The sequence below is a fragment of the Conger conger genome, chromosome 13 (genome assembly GCF_963514075.1).
Source record: "Conger conger chromosome 13, fConCon1.1, whole genome shotgun sequence".
Taxonomy (NCBI): Eukaryota; Metazoa; Chordata; class Actinopteri; order Anguilliformes; family Congridae; genus Conger; species Conger conger.
Genome location: NC_083772.1, coordinates 31,910,603 through 31,929,917, shown reverse-complemented (window position 1 = coordinate 31,929,917; position 19,315 = coordinate 31,910,603). Strand labels below are relative to the sequence as shown.

The window sequence follows — 19,315 nt, the reverse complement described above, 5'->3', positions numbered from 1 at the left end:
TAAAAGCCAGTCTGAAAAGGTGGGACTTAAGCTGCTTTTTAAAGGAATGAACAGAGCCCACACATCTTAGGTCCAAAGGGAGGCGATCCCAGAGTTTTGGGGCAACCATTTCAAATACTCAATCACCATTCCTTTTTCGAGGGACAGCCAACAACCCTTGGTCACAAAACCTAATAGACTTACTAGTAATATAAGGTTTCAGTAAATCACTAAGGTAGGCAGGTGCCTGTCCATACAAGCTTAATATGTGATGACAAGACACTTATCTTAAAACAATATCTGTGTACATTGAGAATATTAAACTGTTAAATAACAGAACTGGAGTTCTAAAATTCATTCAATTTTAGATTGACTGTGTAAATGTATACTTGGGAGTTCTTGACATGTCAGTAAGACCACACCTGCAGGAGGTCTTGGAGAGCTCTGTGTTCTTCTGTGTTCATTGATCGAGCCAAATCCACAAAACTCCTCTTCCTAAGGGAGGGAAAAAACAAGTGTAATCTCTGCAGTCAGCACAACTATAACACTGTCTATAGAGGCAAAAATATGAAAATAAAATGGAAAAGAAATGGTTCGTGAGGAAATAGTAGAGGGGGAATATTTTCATAACACAATATCTCAAACAATAAAGAACTGCCTTTTTTCCTTATATTGCTATATATTGATTATATCAACAAGCGCCACCTACAGAGAAAGTGTGGCACACTGCATAGGGATCCATGAAGGAAATTGAAGACTAAATCTGAGAAAATGAATTCCACGTTCTATTTTAATGACAGCATTACGTTTTTCCAAATGTATCTTGCAATTGGAAGTTGAGGTGAATGCTAGTAATCAGTACGGAGACATGTTTTCCCCGATGTATGTGTGCAGTGATATATATTTCACATAGCGCTTCATGCTTTTCAGCCTATTGCTGCCATATTATAATAAAACGAAAACACTGACTAAAACACAGAAAAGCGTTTTATGGCACGTTCATATCGGCAACAATGGTTGCATGGCTCATATACTCAAAATAGGCAGTGATGCTTGCACGTGTGCGCGTGTGTGAGTGTACACAGGCAGCCCCGCCTAGTTTGACCATCTCGCGTAGTAATAAACACGAGCGGGGATTAAAACACACCTTAGTTTAAATCCAGGGTTCACACATCTTAAAGTAAATTACCAGGGCAAAAAAAATATTCCGTCACCATCACTAGCAGTTTTATTAAATTGAAAATAATGGGGAAACTGCATCACACTCTCGGTACACTGTCTCGTACAGTAATCACGTGCAGTTGGTAAAAGGGGAGAGGCGTCGGGAGTTACAATAACACACCCCCTGCAGTCAGGTCTGTCAAGGAGCGCGTGGCTTTTGTATTTTGGACGCAAGCAGGTGTATTTTAGCGAATGTTAACCGTTTTCCCCAGTTTTGAATGTGCTTCTGTCGTTTTCTCGAATCGTTATGTGTCTTATTTGACATAGATAACCACATTTCTAAATTATCTTTGGTACTACGCACTACCTTTGTCATTGTGAAAAAACATGTCCACCTCCCATTTTGCTATGCATCAGCATTAGCTCGTAGCCGTAGTAGTAGTGAAAGATGGAAGTAGGCGTGCCCCTGGAACGAGGGGTGTTGGTGTTTTACGTATGATCTTTACTACACCAAGCAATTGGTACCATGAAAATAGGCAGTTATAAAACAGTCAAAATAATAAAGCATTTTACTAACTTAGGATAATCGAAATTACTTGAAGGAAAAAGACGCTTGAAAGCAAACTGATATTTCATAGAAAGCGCACCAAATGTACAGAATACACCAGTACAAACAATCCTTGGTTTCACAGCTGTTGTTTTTAGCATACTAGCTAGCAGTTCAAAAACAATGATCAGCTGAAGTTCGCATCTTATGCGTTTATGCTCAATCGCTTAAGCACAATTACATATTACAAAATACACTCGGTGCTAGAACCGTGATTCATCAGCCTCAGAGCCCACAAGCGACAGAATCCAAGTTGACGTGTTTTGTTTTTGAACAGTGCTTCCGTCCCAATGCAGTAAGGACCGCACACAGCGACTATACAAAGAACATAGCTAAGGTTGGTTATATAGGCTACGTTATCCGTCCACTCATTTCGCTATAAGGAGCATAACGAGCAATAAGTTCCGTTTAGTCGGAGTTGATATGGAGTTGGTGAGCTTGCTGGCTAGCCAAGAGATGCAATCTGTTACTTTTTACATGCAGGTAATAAAACCCAGGCAAAGCCGCGACAATAGCCCGTTGGCTAATGTTAGACAACAATAAATCTAATATTAAGGACAAAGTTATAGATCTTATGTGACGAGCTACGTTTCAATTGGCTAACTACATTCATTATCTATACGATGTGCTCAGTGATGAATAACTTGAACATTTACAGCACACCAGCAACTAGCTTGCTGTTCACCTGGTTCCCATCAAAATAGCTTGGAGGATATAACGATTTTGTGTTAAATCTAACCTCGATAAGTAATAAAAACAACCCAATCTGAAATAATGTGAAATATAACGAAGCCAATTGTGTGATCAAATACCCTAAGTAACTAACATAGCTAAGTGCTAATGTTTGGGATAAAAGAAAACGGTGCAGAGGTAGCTAACTTCAGCTAGCCAATACGCTATCCAGGCAATAAAGTTGGCTAGTTCGTATATTAGTTATCGCTACATCAAATGTTTGATTTGAGCATCACCACCGATATTAACAAGCTAAACCACATGCCAAACTCTCAATGCTGGATAATCAGAGCTGCTCTCTCTCAACCAGTTCTTACCTCCCCGCTGCTTGAACCACTCGTCTCCCCTAAAATAGCCCGAAATTTCTGCAGGTTGTTGCCGATGGCAGCAGAGACTTGCAGCGCAGCATCAAAGCCCAAACCAAGCCCATTCGTGTTCGGGTGAGTATCAGTAACAGTTCGGAGAGCAGCAGTGAGCCGGACCCGTCCCGCTCTCCTCCAGCTGCCCGAGATGCTATTTCCACCGGGCCGAGCAGGGAATCGCCACCGACAGCTGTGCGCCATTTTACAGTCTAACTGCTTGCCCCAAGATCGGGGGGTAGTGTGGACGCAGCCCGAATCCTGTATTTTCAACAAACAACCATCAAACTAACATGACTAAGGTATGACGCATCCATGTTACGGGGTATACCTAGGGGCAATACTTGCCCAAACTGTGCGTTTGTACATCATTCAAATCCAAACTGTTTTATTTATTTATTTAAACAGTTTGCGGGATTGTTCTCCGGCCAGAGCGATGATTCCGAACTCCCCCAGTTATTCTGGGTACGTGTTCCTTCTTCTCCAGGCTCAAGGGATGCAAGCACGTGGCTGGCTGGTCCATGTGGGTCTTGTTTGTTTCTCAGTTCAGTTTAAGATGCCTTGTCCTGCAAAACAAGTAGTTTTCTGTTTTTCCGTGCACAATCACAATTCGCATAACAATACAATTAACTAATTTGCGCCTGAAATTACATTTCCACTGTAGTTCATTCCTGACATAATTTGACTAATGTCCTAATGTATGATAGTCTATGACAAGTTTGGTCCTCGTATGCGCTACTCTTTACATAGATTATATGACTGAAAAATGAAAAACATTGTACGCAAATTTGATTTGTGTATCCTAGTTTCATACACATACTAATGGCATTCTTCTTGGCTGGGCATTGCGATTAAGGTAAGAAAAGCTGGTTTCCCTTCCATGACATCTATACATCTGGGGACCATGGCATCAGGACCCCCATTAACATGGAGCCTTCCCCAACACTAGCATGTCTTCCAGTTCTGAATCTATCTTGTAAGACTAAGGGTGTCAAACTGAAGTTCATGAGGGCTAGTGTCTTCTGACATTTGTAGTTCAAATTCAAGTCGGTACATTTTTAATTACAAGCTGGTGTACCCTGTACGAATATCTTTTCAATGCACACTCATAGGCTGCCAGGGAATGCCAGCCTGCAAAACAATTGCACCTCATTTCACCAAATTGCAAAAAGCCTGTTGTGCAAAATGTGTGCAGTCATTTTGTGAGTACCCTGCGGTGAAGAAAATTGCCAATATGGAATTTTACACAGCCCAAATCAAAGATACTGGTTGGGATATATTTTCAGGCTTTCACCAACACAAAAAAAGGGTGTGGTCCGGATCTTCCCAGAAAAAAGGATACTTATGCCGTTTCAATATAAAAAAGCCCAATCCCCTCTTTATTGGCACTGCACACCAACCATTTTAAAGGACAAAGGAACATTTCCAGGCCCTTTAGCCACTGCTAACTCATTTGATCTGAGTCTGGGCACCAAGCCAATAGGGCATAAAAGATAAAATGAAAATGAATGAGAAAAGAAAAACACAAAGTTGAAGCAAACACCATGAGATTTAATAAAATCTTATAATACACGCATTATGCAGAATTCCTTGTTTTTTTTTTTTACAATTTATTTGTACAGTTTTGCTTTGATGACAATACATAGTTTATTCATTTAATTATATACTTTAAATTAAATTATTGAATAGTACCACTTTCACGCTGATATCCCTCCTATTGCAGCCTCTGATTTGTTTAGTCACCCTACACAAACATGCCAAAGGCTATAGGCAGCATTAATGGTGCATTTGGCTGAATCAACAGACTCAACTGAACTAAAGCGCTTTTTAGTGAAAATCCCCACTGTACATTATTTAACATCAAAGATAAAGATCATCTACCGTCTAGTCAGGTTGTCTCTTATCACAACACATTTTTTTAAAAACTCAATCTGTCAATCCAGGACCAAAACCTCTCTCCTGTCAGTTATGAAAAACTGATTAGATAATATCTTCTGAATTCAGAAAAGAGGTTTCCTTTTACCACTAGACATTGCGGAGTATGCCACACGCAAAAAAACACAGCTGCAATTTATTTTCCAAGTTTTCATAATCACTTGTCTTCAGTTCACACCTGCATATTACAATTGGCTTTACATGGGTCATTAATATTAATTTATTGGGGAAAACATCAATAACAAGCATAAGGACTACAGTAAACAAAGCAAGTGTATTACATTTTATGTTGCAGTTGAATTTTTTCCTCAGTAAGGAGAAATGAGCCAAGACAATAAGCAAAGAAGAAAGCCTGTCCAAGTCAGGCCACATTAAACTCCAAACCATTACAGCTGAAGATGGGATAGCGATTGCTTTAGTTAACTGGAGAAATAACAGATGCACTCTGAACAATGGGATAAAACCAGGTTTATACTGAAATGCATAGCACAACCTAGTCTTAACACATTAACTACAAAAGAAAAACAGAACTGCAAAGCAGCCCTGAAGTGACATTCTTAAATAATAAAAACACTAATGATTCCTTACATCTCACTTAGAACTGAAAGATCATGATTGTAGTTAACAATTCAAAAATGTAATACCATTTAACATTAAAGAACCCAAATATTTAATATAGATAGAATTAATTTTACAACTGATGTGAGGCTGCTTCCCCATTTATTATTGTAATGTTATCATTACTTATACTCCCCACTCATGCATGTAAGTAGTATGTATTCTCTCATGTTCACTTCTCTTCTTTATTTCATAAAATAATTACTCTGACAAAATAGCTGTTCACTGCTGAAATAACTGATTTGATTTCAAAACATACTGGATGTTTGACAGAGGGCACAACTCTACTACAGACCTAGACTCCTACAGATCATCAGGGTCACTCATATGCTTCAACCTCAGATATATACCTTCTGTAAAGGAAATTAAAACACCATTTCAGGTTCCCAGCCCAGGGTAGAGTGGTCTGTGTTAAAAGGGGCTTTAGGCTGACTGTTTTGCTCCTCCATTCATCCATTAAGATGAATCTTTTCAGCATTCATTCAGATAATTAATTACTGTAATCACATTTTCAAAATTAACGGGATTCCATGGAACAATGAAAAATAAACATACATCAATATGTCATATACAGAAATTATTCGTTAAAAAAACAAGACATTTTAAAAGTAAAAATAAGATGTACGTTACAAAATATATCAATCATCACTTCAAAATGCTGATCAGTTTTCAAAACCGTGCATCATCCAGTGTCTGTGCAGAATAGCACAAATATTAACGACTGATATACTTCCTAACATGCGCCTTGCATTAAATACATAAATTATATTGAGAAATGTATAAGGGAACATGTTTATTTTTTTGTTAAGATGCCGGCTGCCTGGAATCGTCTATGTTAGACGCCATGACTTAGCAAAGAGCCCGTCTCAGATTACACAGATTGCTGTGCTGTAGGATACGAGCAGACTGTGTACTTCTAAGACTCATCAGTTACTGCAGACAACAGTGTGAAAACCAGAATGGTACCAGAATGGTAACACCAGTGACTTCCTCATCATCTACAGTAAAAGGGCATTATGCAACTGATGAAATATTGATATTTGGGGGGGGAAGCAACAAAAAACAAAATGAGATATACAAATCCTTTGTGATACTTTATACAAATGATAGGTACAACTAATGTACAGTAGAACTATAAGTAGGAATCAATTCAAATCAATTATGAATTTGGTACTTCCTCCTAACATATGTGTCAAAGCTGAAACCTGCCTCTGAAACATCACTTTTGGCACTCTTAAAGGAAACTGGAAAGTCACACATTACTGCTGCATTTGTTATATTGGCTACTCTTTGCCAACCGAGTACACCTATATAATTTCATAATTTTTTCCAAGTGTGTGTAATTGTTTTGTGCGCATGTGCATGTGCTTGCATGTGAGACAGAAAGGCATTCAGGCAAAGAGCATATAGTAGAAAAACATGAAAAAGAATCTGTCCTCTTCTCATGTTACGGTTCTGTACAGAAATTGTAACTGTGTAGCCCGGGTCTGTAGCCTTCCACTTTACCCAGCAGGGGCTCTGAAGACTCAACTCACTCAGATGACTGGCCCACTCTGCTGGAGGATGGAGGTGGGGGAATATCTTCAGGGCAGACAGAGCGGTCTCAGTGACTCTGTCCAGGGGAAAGGAAAGGTATGGGGAGGTGTGGGGTAGTATTATGGGGCATTGTGGGGCAGAAGCGAGGGAGTTCTCTATCCGCTGGGTCCCATGTGCAGTCGCTCCTGTTTGCGCTCAGCCAGCCACTGCAGGATCCGCTGCTTCAGATCCTCGTTGGGCCTGATCTGGTCCATTGTGAGCGGGCTGCGGTTGAAGGGATCCGTCTGATCACTGTGGAGAACAGAGGGATTCTGGGATCTGGCCTGCAATCTCACCTCAAATACAACACACCCGTTATCAATGTGTGTAGATAAGGAAACACACATGTGGAATTAGAGCCTGAAAAGGGCTGCTTGTTTTCCACATCAACCGACGACCATCATTCACATTGTTAATATTACATTTTAAGAATAAGTATGCTTTAATGTAAATTGTACGCTTGCTTTACAACAATCTCGCTATGTTTTTAAAATCTTTTGTGAACTGTATTTTGTTCTAGCCCTTTGTGATATCAAACATTGTAGACTTCCCATTTGTGCTAAAACATGGCACATGTCTACCTTTGCTAGAACAGCTTAATCTCAGAGTTGATGTAGCCTTGAACTAGCATTTATGCCTCTTCAATCTCCTTATCATGCAGTGCACTAGTTATCTTAACAAATAAAGCACATTAAAACAAACTAGAGGAATGCAAGTATTCATTCCAATGAGTGATTCAAATTCATCAGTGTATTTGGACTTAGTTTTCAACAAGCAACAAGTCCTGAATGACCATTGTCAAAGGGTTCACAAGGTCTTAATAGGAGATATGAATCCAGTATGAAATCTCTCACAGATGGTGCGTCCACCAGTACAATATGGAAGCCTCCGGACGTCTAGGTACCCCAGCAGGTAACAATGCGATGGTGGACCAAACAACAGTGATGCGTGAGAATGAGCTGAGCTCGGAGGTGAAGTGTGAAGAGGATGCAGCAGAGACCTCAGCTCGGAGGTGAAGTGTGAAGAGGATGCAGCAGAGACCTCAGCTCGGAGATGAAGTGTGAAGAGGATGCAGCAGATACCTGAGCAGGTGGCGTGCGATGGTGGAGCGGTCAACGGTGACGTGCGAGGATGGCAGCAGAACGGGGTCCTGCATCACGGTGGACATGATGGGGTCCAGGAACTCATCTGGAGCATCAGAGTACGTCTCCTCCTCCTGCTGCTGCTGGTCTGCCAGGGACTGAGTCAACACACATCACTGAGACTGAGACTGAGTCAACACACATCACTGAGACTGAATCAACACACATCACTGAGACTGAATCAACACACATCACTGAGACTGAGTCAACACACATCACTGAGACTGAGACTGAATCAACACACATCACTGAGACTGAGACTGAATCAACACACATCACTGAGACTGAGACTGGTAAACAATGCACATTAACAGAGACTGCCAGAGAAAAACCCCATATCTGCAGTGACTGAAAGTGAGCTGGGGAGAAAGGCAGCGTGAGCTCACCTTGATCTTGTCTGCCAGGAGACTGAAGGACACGATCATGTCTCCCGGCTTGTTGATCTTCTTCAGCACACGCACGGTCTGGGAGAAGAGGGTAGGCGAATAGGAGCGGCCATCTTTCGGCACAGTGGCACAGAAATTCTCCTCATCCCTGCAAACCGTACAGAAGCTTTCATGAAAATCACACGTAAAGGCAAAGGGTACAGTGCACGGACATGGGTAAGTGTTTTTTCCTTAAATTGGTTCTTTTTATTTTGGATGAGTTAAACCAACCTGCAATTTTCATTAAAACAAAGTAATGATCTTCAGGGAATTTGGTTTCATGCTTCTGCATTATATTTTTTGTCTTTTTAATATTGTGGCGGCTAAGGATATTGTGCAAAGAGAGCTTATACGAATGGCTTATTAAATATGAGCTAATAAGCTAATTGAGCCAGCCGTGAATGTGGCTTTGTCTCTGTACCCACCAGTTGCTGAGAAAGCCTCTTAGCCACAGCATTGATATTTAGCCCAGTGATGTCATCAACTGTGAGAAAATGGAGGCATGAATGGAAGTTAGACCTACCCCAGGTGGAGGTAGATGGTGCAGATGTCAGAGACCAGCTGCTGGGGCTTAAAGTCAAACTCACTGAAGTCCTTCACTTTAAGGGCACCCATCTTGGGCCCCACCAGATGCTGCAGGAAGTAGTTGAGCATGGAGATTATCCTCTCAGCCAGGAAGGGGTGGACAAACAGCCCCTTAATCTCTGAAATACCAAAAAAACAGCAATGCTCTTCAGCTAAATATGTACGTTTCAGCGAACTTTTGAATGACGTATCTCCATGGGAAAAAACTGTCATGTAACGCAGGAACTTATATGTAAATATCACTTATCAGGGCTCTGCAGCGCACCAGTTGTAGGAGCGTTTGCTCCTGAAAACTGATGTGTGCTGTATGTATGAATGAATGTAACTGGAAATTTCTTTTAGGAGCACATCTACTTTCTAGCATGCTTTAGCGTGCTCCTAAATCTTTTCACTTTGGAGCACGTGCTCCTCGGGAGAAATGTTAGCCCTGCTTATTATCACTGCGGAGACTGCCGCACGTCAGAGGGAGAACAAAACCCTGTCTTACAGACGATGTCTCACACCTGTGGAACACAGCCAGTCTTACGCCACAACAACACCTCTCACCAGACGTGAGGAAGGCCAGAGTGCCGATGGTCTCGTTGGACATGATGTTGTGGAAGCGTCCCAGCTGGCCGAACATCTGCAGGCTGGACTCCTTCTCGCGCCGGGCGTCGGCCGCCAGCCCCTCCCACTCACCGCGGTCCCTCTCCAGCTGCAGGAGCTTGATCTTACTGAGGTACTGCCGGGGACAGGAGTGACCGTCAAACGCCCGCCTCGTGCCAAACACTGCCAGCATCCAGGATCGTCCTGACACGGACCCCGAATGTACTCCTCTACAGTTACACGAGATCTCAATCCCTTAATGCATGGCTTCGTTCCTATAAAGCCTGTATCACGTTCTCATGCGGTTAACTAACTCAGCATGGCAATCAGTGGCAGTGACCCAGTTAACAACGGTTTTACTGAAGGCACCACTCACCACTCTTTCCCAGTTCTAATTAAGGTACCTGCTCACATTTTCTAGGTTAAGTTTGGTCCATACGTACATCTCAGTGGAAAAAACCCCCTCAATAACGAACATTCACTCCTTCAATAGTACTTCCTGTACCTGTATGGCCTCATCCAGTAGGAAGATGGCATCGTTCATCAGCAGGTTCAGGAACCTCAGGAAGAGAGGGGGATTCATGGCCTCCAGATTCTCTGCTGCGTCCTCAGCCAAATGCTGTGATTATGTAAAACACCAGTATATCACTGTTTTATTGCTGTTCATATCAGTACTTTATTGCTATTGTAAAAACCATTATATATCACTTCACAGCTTTGGTAATATGAAACACTATTACATCATCACTTCATGACTGTAATAGTACACCATCGCAACAGCACTTGACTGCTACTGTAAACACCATTACATCATCACTTAATCACATCATGTGGGGTCATGAATAAAGGCAGTGTTGCCGTCATGTACAGAGCAGTGTTGTGTAGATTAGGTAGGGCATACATCCTGTATAAAGCAGCCTGCAGTGTAAATGTCAAGTGTTGGGTATAGTATATACTGTACGTTTTGTATAAAGCAGTATGCAGTGTGTACTGTATGTCATGATGTGAAGGCCATTCCTACCTTGATGCTCTGCCTGTAGCTGTCCTTCCCCCACATGTACTTCAGAATCGGGTACATGGGCCTCCGGTAGTTAAACTTCTGCTCAAACTGGTGGGGATCCCCTGGGAAATGAGCAACAGAAGGGCATCTGGGACAGATTCTGTGCACATCACCTAAGCTTAAACATCTATTCACTGTCTACACAGCTCCAGGTCCAAGTAACAATTACACCGGACAGGAGATGATACAGCTTTACGCTGGTTTGTAAACACAAACGTGACCCTAACCACAAATGCTGCAACAACCTTTTCTTCTGCACGCGTAAGTACACACACACACACACACACACACACACACACACACACACACACACACACACACACACACACACACACACACACACACACACACACACACACACACACACACACACACACACACACACACACACACACACGCAGCTCCTGTTTACCAGTGAACTCGATGTCCACAAACACGGTGATCAGAGCCTCAGCCAGGTGCGGGGCGTGGGAGTATTCGCAGAAGACCCGGTGCCGCTGGAACATGATTGGCTGGGTTAAACCAGGTGACACAGGCTCCAAGTGGGGCATCACTGCTTCCAGTACCTCCGCCAGCTTGGCCCGCAAATGAGGGTTCTTCATCCTGTAAATGACCGGGTCAGACGGTTATTTTGAGCACAGAAACAGAGCCCAGAAGAACCATGAAGCAGGATTTTTCAGTTAGCTGGATAAGTTCAGAGAGTAAAAACAGCTGTTCTTGATTTTACTCTGTGATCTTTATCTAGCTATTTCCGGAATTCTGCTTTGTGATATACCCCCAGGCCTCCGTCTCCTCACCTGTCCACGTTTCCCATGAACACGGTGATGAAGTTAAGGACCTGCTCCAAATTATCGGCCGAAGACTCCAAGACCTCATCGGCAAACCGCCGCAGGAAAATGAAGAAATCCCCCATGTTCTCCGCAAAGAACTCTGGGAAACACAAAAATAATGTCAACAACAATGTGGTTTCGCCATCGCTGAAAAATGCAAAACAAAATGTGTTTGCTATCCTCGCAGATTGGCCAATATCAGCTTGCCAATCTGCGATACACCCTTTGTCATTTACATACTCTAACATACTTTAATCTCTAACCAGCACCAGAGTAAACATGGAGTAACGTATGAAATTAAAAAACGGATGGGAGTGTTGTAGGCGTTGTGCAATAGGGGTTGAGTATAGCGGTGCACATGCAGTGGGAATGCGGGGGTACCTGGGACATAGCAGAGCAGGCTGTGCTGTAGGGCTGGGAGGGGAAAGAACAGCGGGGTGTGCTCTGGGCCCTGGTTGTTAAGGCTGAGTTGTACCAGCAGGGCGGCGGTAGAGGCCTGGAGGTTGAGGCAGCCCTGCAGCATGCCGGGCTGGGTGGCGGCCGCTTTGGTGGACAGGTACACGGTCATGAGGCGCTCAAACTGCTCCCGCAGCTGTTCGGCAGCCGCACCCCCGCCGTGCCCGGCATCCCGCCACGAACCTTGCAGTCTGTGCAGAGACTGGTTCATCTTCACCATCTGGTCATGGAGTCTGAGACAGACACACACACACACACACACACACAACACAGTGACTCATGGGGTCTAAGACAGATACAGGGTGTGGACCGCAGCATGGCGTGTGTTTCGCGTTTCATGAAGACCAAGCACAGGGCTAGTGGGGTAAGGATGATGCTGACAGACAGAAGAAGAGTGTGTGTGTGTGTGTGTGTTACCTGTGGAAGCCCAAGTGCAGAGTGAGCTGGGTAAGGATGAGGTTCTCAGTAAGGAGGCTGTAAGACTGTGTAAACTCTACATCATGCTGAGGAGGAGCAGGAATCAGGCAGGTCTCTTTGTCCAAACCTGAGAGAGAACCAAATGAACATAAACCATTAAAGAACATATTTCTCAAAGTATCTTATAACACTACATTATACTGCAGGTAAATGGTAAATGGACTGCAGTTATATAATGCTTTTATCCAAAGTGCTTTAGATGAGATAGATTTATATTTATATAGACATTTATATAGCATATCTATATACATTTTGTAGACACTCAAAGCGCTTACAGTGATGAGGGGGGAACTTGCCTCAATCAACACTAATGTGTAGCACGGCTGCCATTTTTGCACCAGAACGCTCACCACACACCAGCTTTACAATTAACGCCTCTCATACACACTCACACACCAGTGGTGAAAGGCTGCCAGGCACGGCACCAATCAGCTCGTCGGGAGCAGTTGCGGGTTAGGCGTCCTGCTCAGGGACACTTTGACACACCCAGAGCAGAGGACTGAACCGGCAACCCTCCAACTACCAGACAACACCTCCTGAGATAACATCAGCCCCATCGTACTATGTACCAATTTATACCTGTATACAGGACACTTCTGGGGGAGAAGTGAAGCGGATGATTGTTTCTCCGAGTGACCCCGTGGCTGGACGGGGGCCGGGGCGTGTTGAGGAGCGTTTGGGAGCGGCTCACCTCTGGCGTGAACGTTGCGGTTCCGCCGCTCCTCCTCGCTCAGGTCCTTCAGGGCGCAGTAGGTGGGGTTAAAGGTCAGCAGTTTTGGGGAGCGGGGCCGACAGAAGGGCTGGCACAGCTTGAGCAGTGCCGCGCCCAGGTTGAGGAAGAGCGCGTCCGAGGCGTACGTCTGCATGAAGATCTCGGGCATCTGGTTGGCCCAGATCTTGGCACGGCCGGCGTTGGCCTGCAGGCAGCCGCCCAGCCAGGAGAGCAGCAGGTGGCGTGTATCGCCCGACTGCTGCAGGAGGTTCTTCAGGACCTGGTACAGCTTCTCATGGTACTGCCCCATGAACTGCCACAGGAAGGACAAAGGGCTCACAGGAAGGACTAAGGGCTCACAGGAAGGACTAAGAGCTCACAGGAAGGACTAAGGGCTTACAGGAAGGACTAAGAGCTCACAGGAAGGACTAAGGGCTTACAGGAAGGACTAAGGGCTCACAGGAAGGACTAAGGGCTCACAGGAAGGACTAAGGGCTCACAGGAAGGACTAAGGGCTCACAGAAGCTCTGTGATTAACATTCATGCAAACAGTCAACCACTTGGGTCAAATACCGAATTGTGTTGATTCAATTACTTGATATTCTATGCTTTACTGAGGTTGTCTGGTGTATTGGAACCAATTAAATACTGATGAAGTGCAAACCCCGCCTTCTGGTCCTCTTGGTTAGCTCAATTGCACCAGGAAACAACAATCGAGCACAGAAAAGAGTCTAAATCCAAAGAAATTACGTTTCTGACCCAGGTATGCAGTCAACATAGCTCCGGACCTGCATCTCAGCCGAAAAGCTCACAGTGCCCCCACCTGGTGAATGTTGGACTCCTGGACTTTCATTTCTTGTGGACTGGAGCGAGAGGGGTTGAGGAAGAAGCCGTGGTTCTCCACCACACCAGGGGTTTTCAGCAGACAGGACACACTCAGTGCAGTCCCCAGAAGGGTTTTCTGGTACTGCAGGCCACTGTTTGGGTCCTTTGGCTGAATGTACTCCACTAACACCTGGGGGATGGGAAAGAGTGGCCCCCTCCTTAGTTATGTAAAGGTCCATCCAGGGCTAATTGCTTCAAAATAAAAGCGGTTTTAAATGATTGAGCCAGACCTTGGCGATGTCTTTCTGATGGGTAAAGTACAGCAGGATGTCCAGGTAGGAGTACAGCAGCAGCTGACACAGGTCCAGATCCTTCATCCGGCCGTGCAGGATGTCCAGAACCGGCACCATCACCTCCCCAAACGTGCGCACTTCCTGATCAACCAGCAGGGCGGCGATCACTTCCTCCAGAAACTCCACCACTTCCTCCAGCTCTGACACACATAACAGGAGGGTGCACATGACTCAAAGCACTGGGCACAGTGAAGAGAGCAGATACTGAAAGAGGAAATAGCTCAGAGCAAATTCAAATATGAGCATCTTTGAGCACCACTTCAAAATCAATTATTATTAATCTTACAATGCAGCTGTTATCTAAAAATGCCAAATCAGGATATAAGGAATATACCTTTGGCATGGACAAAAATTCATAATTATATTTAACATACATTATCCATTGTCATGTTCATATACATTTTCGGCAAATATTCCAGGTATACCATCCATTTCACAAAATGTCTAGTTAGACAATATATTCATAAAATACAGATAATTGTCATTGCTGGTGAGTGAGTGAATGTGTGAGAGTGAGATAAATGAGTAAATGAACGAGCACTCACGCGCTCCTCTGACTCCTTCCAGCAGCAGGTCTAGAAGTTGCTCGTACACATTCTGGCTGACGTAGATCTCTGGGGTGAGCAGGACCGTGCGAGCGTTGGACACGGTAAGGTTCTTGCAGCGAACAGCATATGACAGCAGCTTCTCTGGCACTTTAGTGACCTGTGGCAATCACAGGGGTACATCCTTTACTACCCTTCTGTTATTGGCAAACCCCAAGCCACCCTCATTTAGGAAATGAAGACAAATCTCTGCCACTTCCCACGATAGTCCATTTGTTTCTGAGGGGGCTTGGATCCCCATATTCAGCTGTAAAACTGAAGCACCTTCAGTGGATTTATGGACAGTTCCAGTAATGCTCTTACAAATGTCCTATTTGGGCAGCTCCTGCATATATACTAATATGTTCCCTAACACCACTAAGGTAGTGTAAGCTGGGTGGCCATGTGAGCGGGGCTGACCTCCTCCTTGGCTCTCTGGTAGCATGCGTACAGGTAGGGCACCGCACTCTTCTCCCCGGCGTGCCGTTCTGCCGACAGGTTAGCCACACTGCAGGAGGTCATGTAGATCAGGTGGTTACCTGGCTCCAGGAGCAGCAGCCTGTTGAACAGGGCCTGGAGACACACACAAGACACCCTGAATCAGTCAGAGCCTGGAGACACACACAAGACACCCTGAATCAGTCAGAGCCTGGAGACACACACAAGACACCCTGAATCAGTCAGAGCCTGGAGACACACAGCGCACTTTCACTGACCCGGAATCAGTCAGAGCCCAGAGATACACAGACAGCACACTCTCACTGACCCTGAATCAGTCAGAGCCTGAAGACAGAAAAAAGCTCTCTGATCAAGCACAGATCCTGGATCACTACCCAGGATCAGAAATTACTGGTGTTACAATTGGTAATATTACTATTAGTATAATGAATGGAATTCCACTAGTTCTTCTGTGCAACTGACCTTCCAGTTTCAACACTTTCAATCCAAAACCTGTCTCACCTGCTCAATATTATCCATGTCCAGCCAGTCCTGTCCATCAAGGTCAGCTGCCATCTCCTCCAGGTACACACAGCGAGGTGGGGTTCCATTACCCCCTTTCAGACTGGGGTCACCTGCACACACGTGCAAACAGAGACGCATGCACACACACGCACAAACAAACACACACACATATACACATATACACACACACACACACACACACACAAACATACACAGACAGCTCAGTCACTGCATTTTATGCAGAAAATACACTTAAGCCACAGGTATTATACGTTGCCTGACAGTATAGTTCAGCGGTGCACTGCTGACTTAGGTCACTCAATTGGCTTGTGCCCTCTGTGTGATGAGATCATCTTTACTAACTGGCAGGTTTTAAAATCATCAAGCGTGGTGTAACTCATAAACACCAATTATAGTCTATCTAACCAATTACAATACAGTATACAGTATGCCAAGGGCAGGATGACAGAACCCAATCACAGTACCACACTGATCAGAGTCACAGTAAAACCCAGCATCTCTCAGCATTATACACTCACACAGATCACTTCAGGAAGGCCTTCCTAAAGCCAATGTTTCATGGAGGCTGCAGGCAGTGCTAGTTTTCCTTCTGCTTCAACACTTAACTGATCCACTAAAGCAGCAGATTCACCCATTAATTTATCACTTTCTTGCCTGTTGATTTTAAATGGAAAATAAAAAACCAGTACAAAACCAGGACCAAGGATAGATGACTCTTGTACCAGAAACACACTGGACTGGTAATGTGTGTAAGGTGAGTGGCACTCACTGTTGTCGAGGGTGGTAATGTGTGTCAGGTGAGTGGCACTCACTGTTGTCGAGGGTGATGAGGAAGATCCGCTGGATCATGTGGTTGACATTGAGCTGCTCGCACAGCTCCTGCCGGGAGCGGAAGGAACGGCTAATCTCCGCCACCGAGTCGTCATTGTCATCGATGCTGTCAGACACCGAATTGTCCGAATCTGACTGGCTGTCCCCCGATGCATCCGCTGTAACACATCCCACAATCACAAACAAGTAAATGTGTGGCCACACACATACACACAAAATCTGTGTAAGACCACATACGTGCACACACACACCTCTCCTACAGAAACTACAGCATGCTCTTACAGCATCGATGAACTATACTGCTTGGACTTACATGGTGGATCTGGCTGGTGATGCTGTTTCTGGCCAGAAGCAAACTGCTTGGCATCGGCAAGGGAGCTGAAGAGCGCGGCAAAGGGGTTTCGGGAGATGTTCTGGTTGTTGTTGCCCTGGTCGGTCATCTCACCGGGGCAATTCCTCCATCCACAGCCACTGCCCACCAGCCTGAGTGCAGAGACAAGCACAGTGCAAGCCTCAGCAGACAGGCCCCTCACTGTGTGGTATGGGATGAGAATGTCTGGCTGCGGTGTATTCCTTCAGGTCGAATGGACTGGAAGGTGGAAGTGTATTTATGTCTGAGTCAGGGAATAAGGACAGACAGTGACGTCCGCTACACAACTCTGTCATTAAGAACTGGATAACACTGGGCAAATATTTTGAAGAAGTTCAGCAATGAAAGTATTACTTAGTGCAGGGGAGCATAAAAAGGGCTGATTGTAACTTATTTAATTAGCCCAATCATGTTCACTCAGTGACTACTTTATTTGGTTTTAATAGACCCATGTTTTAGACTTGGTCTTCTGTTGCTGTAACTCATTCAATTCAAGGTGAGCTTTTACCAGTCTGGCCATTCTTCCCCGACCTCTCTTACTAACAAGGTGTTCAGCAAGTGTGCTAAAGAACGTATAGAACTGTTAAACAACTTGGCGGATTCAGACTGATCCAATCATTGTCAACAAAGGAAAACTGTCCTCAACATCCTCAAATTTTCTAGCAATATATAGAAAGTTAGTGTCATTTAATCATCCTCGCTACTTACTAAGTTACACACCTTACACTTGAGGTAAGATAGCTAGACTAGCCATAATTTGCTGGCCTTTGATAGCCATGTTCAATATGACTGCTGCCAAGCAAAATAAAACAGAGGTCGCTAGGCAAAGTTGATATTGGTTTTGGTAGCTAGCTGGCGTTTTCGGGATGATTAACGTATTTAAACTAGCATTAACTAGATAAGGGAAGTTCGTAATGAATGATATTGAACTGAAAGTTGAATGGAATGGTTGGGGACATGTTTATGCGTTTCAGACCCGGTGAGAGGATCGTTAAGTATCCATAGATAGGGGAAACAAACTAGGTAATGTTAGCTAGTATCGTTAGCTAGTTTCATTAGCCTAGTCATTTCTATAAACGTGGTTAGCTAGCACTGAGTGGGAATAGTGTTGCACAAGCTAGCTGGCTAAATTAGTTAGGAGGTGAACGACTAAAAAGAAACACAAACATTCGACCACATGTGGCACACTGCTGACGTAGCTAGCTAGCTAGTTAACAGCTATGTGTACAGAAACATATGTTGTCACGTCGTTATCAACGAGCAATGCTAGTTATCTATCCCTAATATCCGCTACCACACTTGCCAAATAATGTTCCATGGATCGCTAATCAAAGTACAACTAATACTATTTGATCTACACGAATACTAGCTAGAATGCTATACCTAGCTATATTTTTCCACTGTGAATATTCGAGAATTCGGATACACCTGCTGCAAGTGCTGTCTCAGCTAACAAGATCGCCAGCTAGCTAGGCGCCACTGCTAGCTAGTTGTCTGAGCTAGTTGCCTGAGCTAGTGTGACTAGCTAGTAACTTAGATGTCTATCTAGCAAGCACGCTAACAAATGTAGCTAGCTGAAACGTTAGTGTGCAAGCTACGTTAATCCAAGTTCACAATCTAGCTTGCTAACAAACGTCACACAAAAACAATCACTTTGTATTTTAGTTCCTCCAGAAATTATATAGTTTATCATACCTGGTTGTATAAGGATTTTGTATAGATTTGTGTAAATACGGCCAGGCTTGTATATTTGGCTTAATTATACTCCTCTCGAGCGATGAAATGTCCTCGTAGTTCCTGAATCAACAAAAATGAGTAAAACGTCATCATCGCCAGACGGGAAAGGAATCATATTAAAGGGCCTGTCTTAAAGGGCCTGGTCAGAGCATGCTGTCTACAACCTCTGTGCATGCATTTCAAATTATGTAGAAATGAAGATAACAGCTAAACTGCTTATGCATCTTGTTCATATCAAGCTCATGTTCATGCTTGACATGGATATATGTTTAACCTTTTTATTTTTTTATTTTTTTTTACTTTTCAACGTGTGTGTGAAGTTCTGTATGTGTTTGGAAATAAAGTTGTTATATTATCATCTTTAATATTTTCATGCATCTGATTAAATAAAGT

The 19,315-nt window shown here is 44.0% G+C and overlaps 1 protein-coding gene across 2 annotated transcripts; it reads right to left on the bottom strand.

The window, feature by feature from the left end:
* Positions 1–4,368: 4,368 nt before the first annotated feature.
* On the bottom strand, positions 4,369–18,986 carry ube4a (ubiquitination factor E4A (UFD2 homolog, yeast)). Of its 2 annotated transcripts, XM_061216276.1 has the most exons (20): positions 18,881–18,986; positions 17,129–17,298; positions 16,797–16,973; positions 15,961–16,073; positions 15,421–15,573; positions 14,962–15,121; positions 14,354–14,556; positions 14,062–14,253; positions 13,218–13,551; positions 12,467–12,593; positions 11,975–12,282; positions 11,561–11,693; positions 11,176–11,366; positions 10,725–10,825; positions 10,209–10,322; positions 9,665–9,839; positions 9,057–9,237; positions 8,495–8,642; positions 8,049–8,206; positions 4,369–7,218 (listed from the first exon to the last, which is right to left on the bottom strand). In XM_061216276.1, the coding sequence occupies exons 2-20, from the start codon at positions 17,253–17,255 to the stop codon at positions 7,083–7,085; spliced, it is 3,231 nt and encodes a 1,076-aa protein (XP_061072260.1). In that variant the 5' UTR covers positions 17,256–17,298; positions 18,881–18,986; the 3' UTR covers positions 4,369–7,082. The 2 variants fall into 2 exon arrangements, 1 of the variants encoding a protein (XP_061072260.1); XR_009704592.1 differs by lacking the exon at positions 4,369–7,218 and having other exon boundaries at positions 8,068–8,206; positions 9,121–9,237.
* Between the last annotated feature and the right edge of the window lie 329 nt (positions 18,987–19,315).

What these genes read in the sequence shown, in the direction of transcription:
- ube4a (XM_061216276.1), bottom strand. Translation starts at nt 17,255, where the DNA reads ATGACCGACCAGGGCAACAACAACCAGAACATCTCCCGAAACCCCTTT. An exon ending in ACATGGATAATATTGAGCAG is followed by an intron (nt 15,574 to 15,960) that starts GTGAGACAGGTT and finishes GTGTGTCTCCAG; the next exon opens with GCCCTGTTCAACAGGCTGCT. An exon ending in TGTGGACATCGAGTTCACTG is followed by an intron (nt 10,826 to 11,175) that starts GTAAACAGGAGC and finishes CTCATTTCCCAG; the next exon opens with GGGATCCCCACCAGTTTGAG.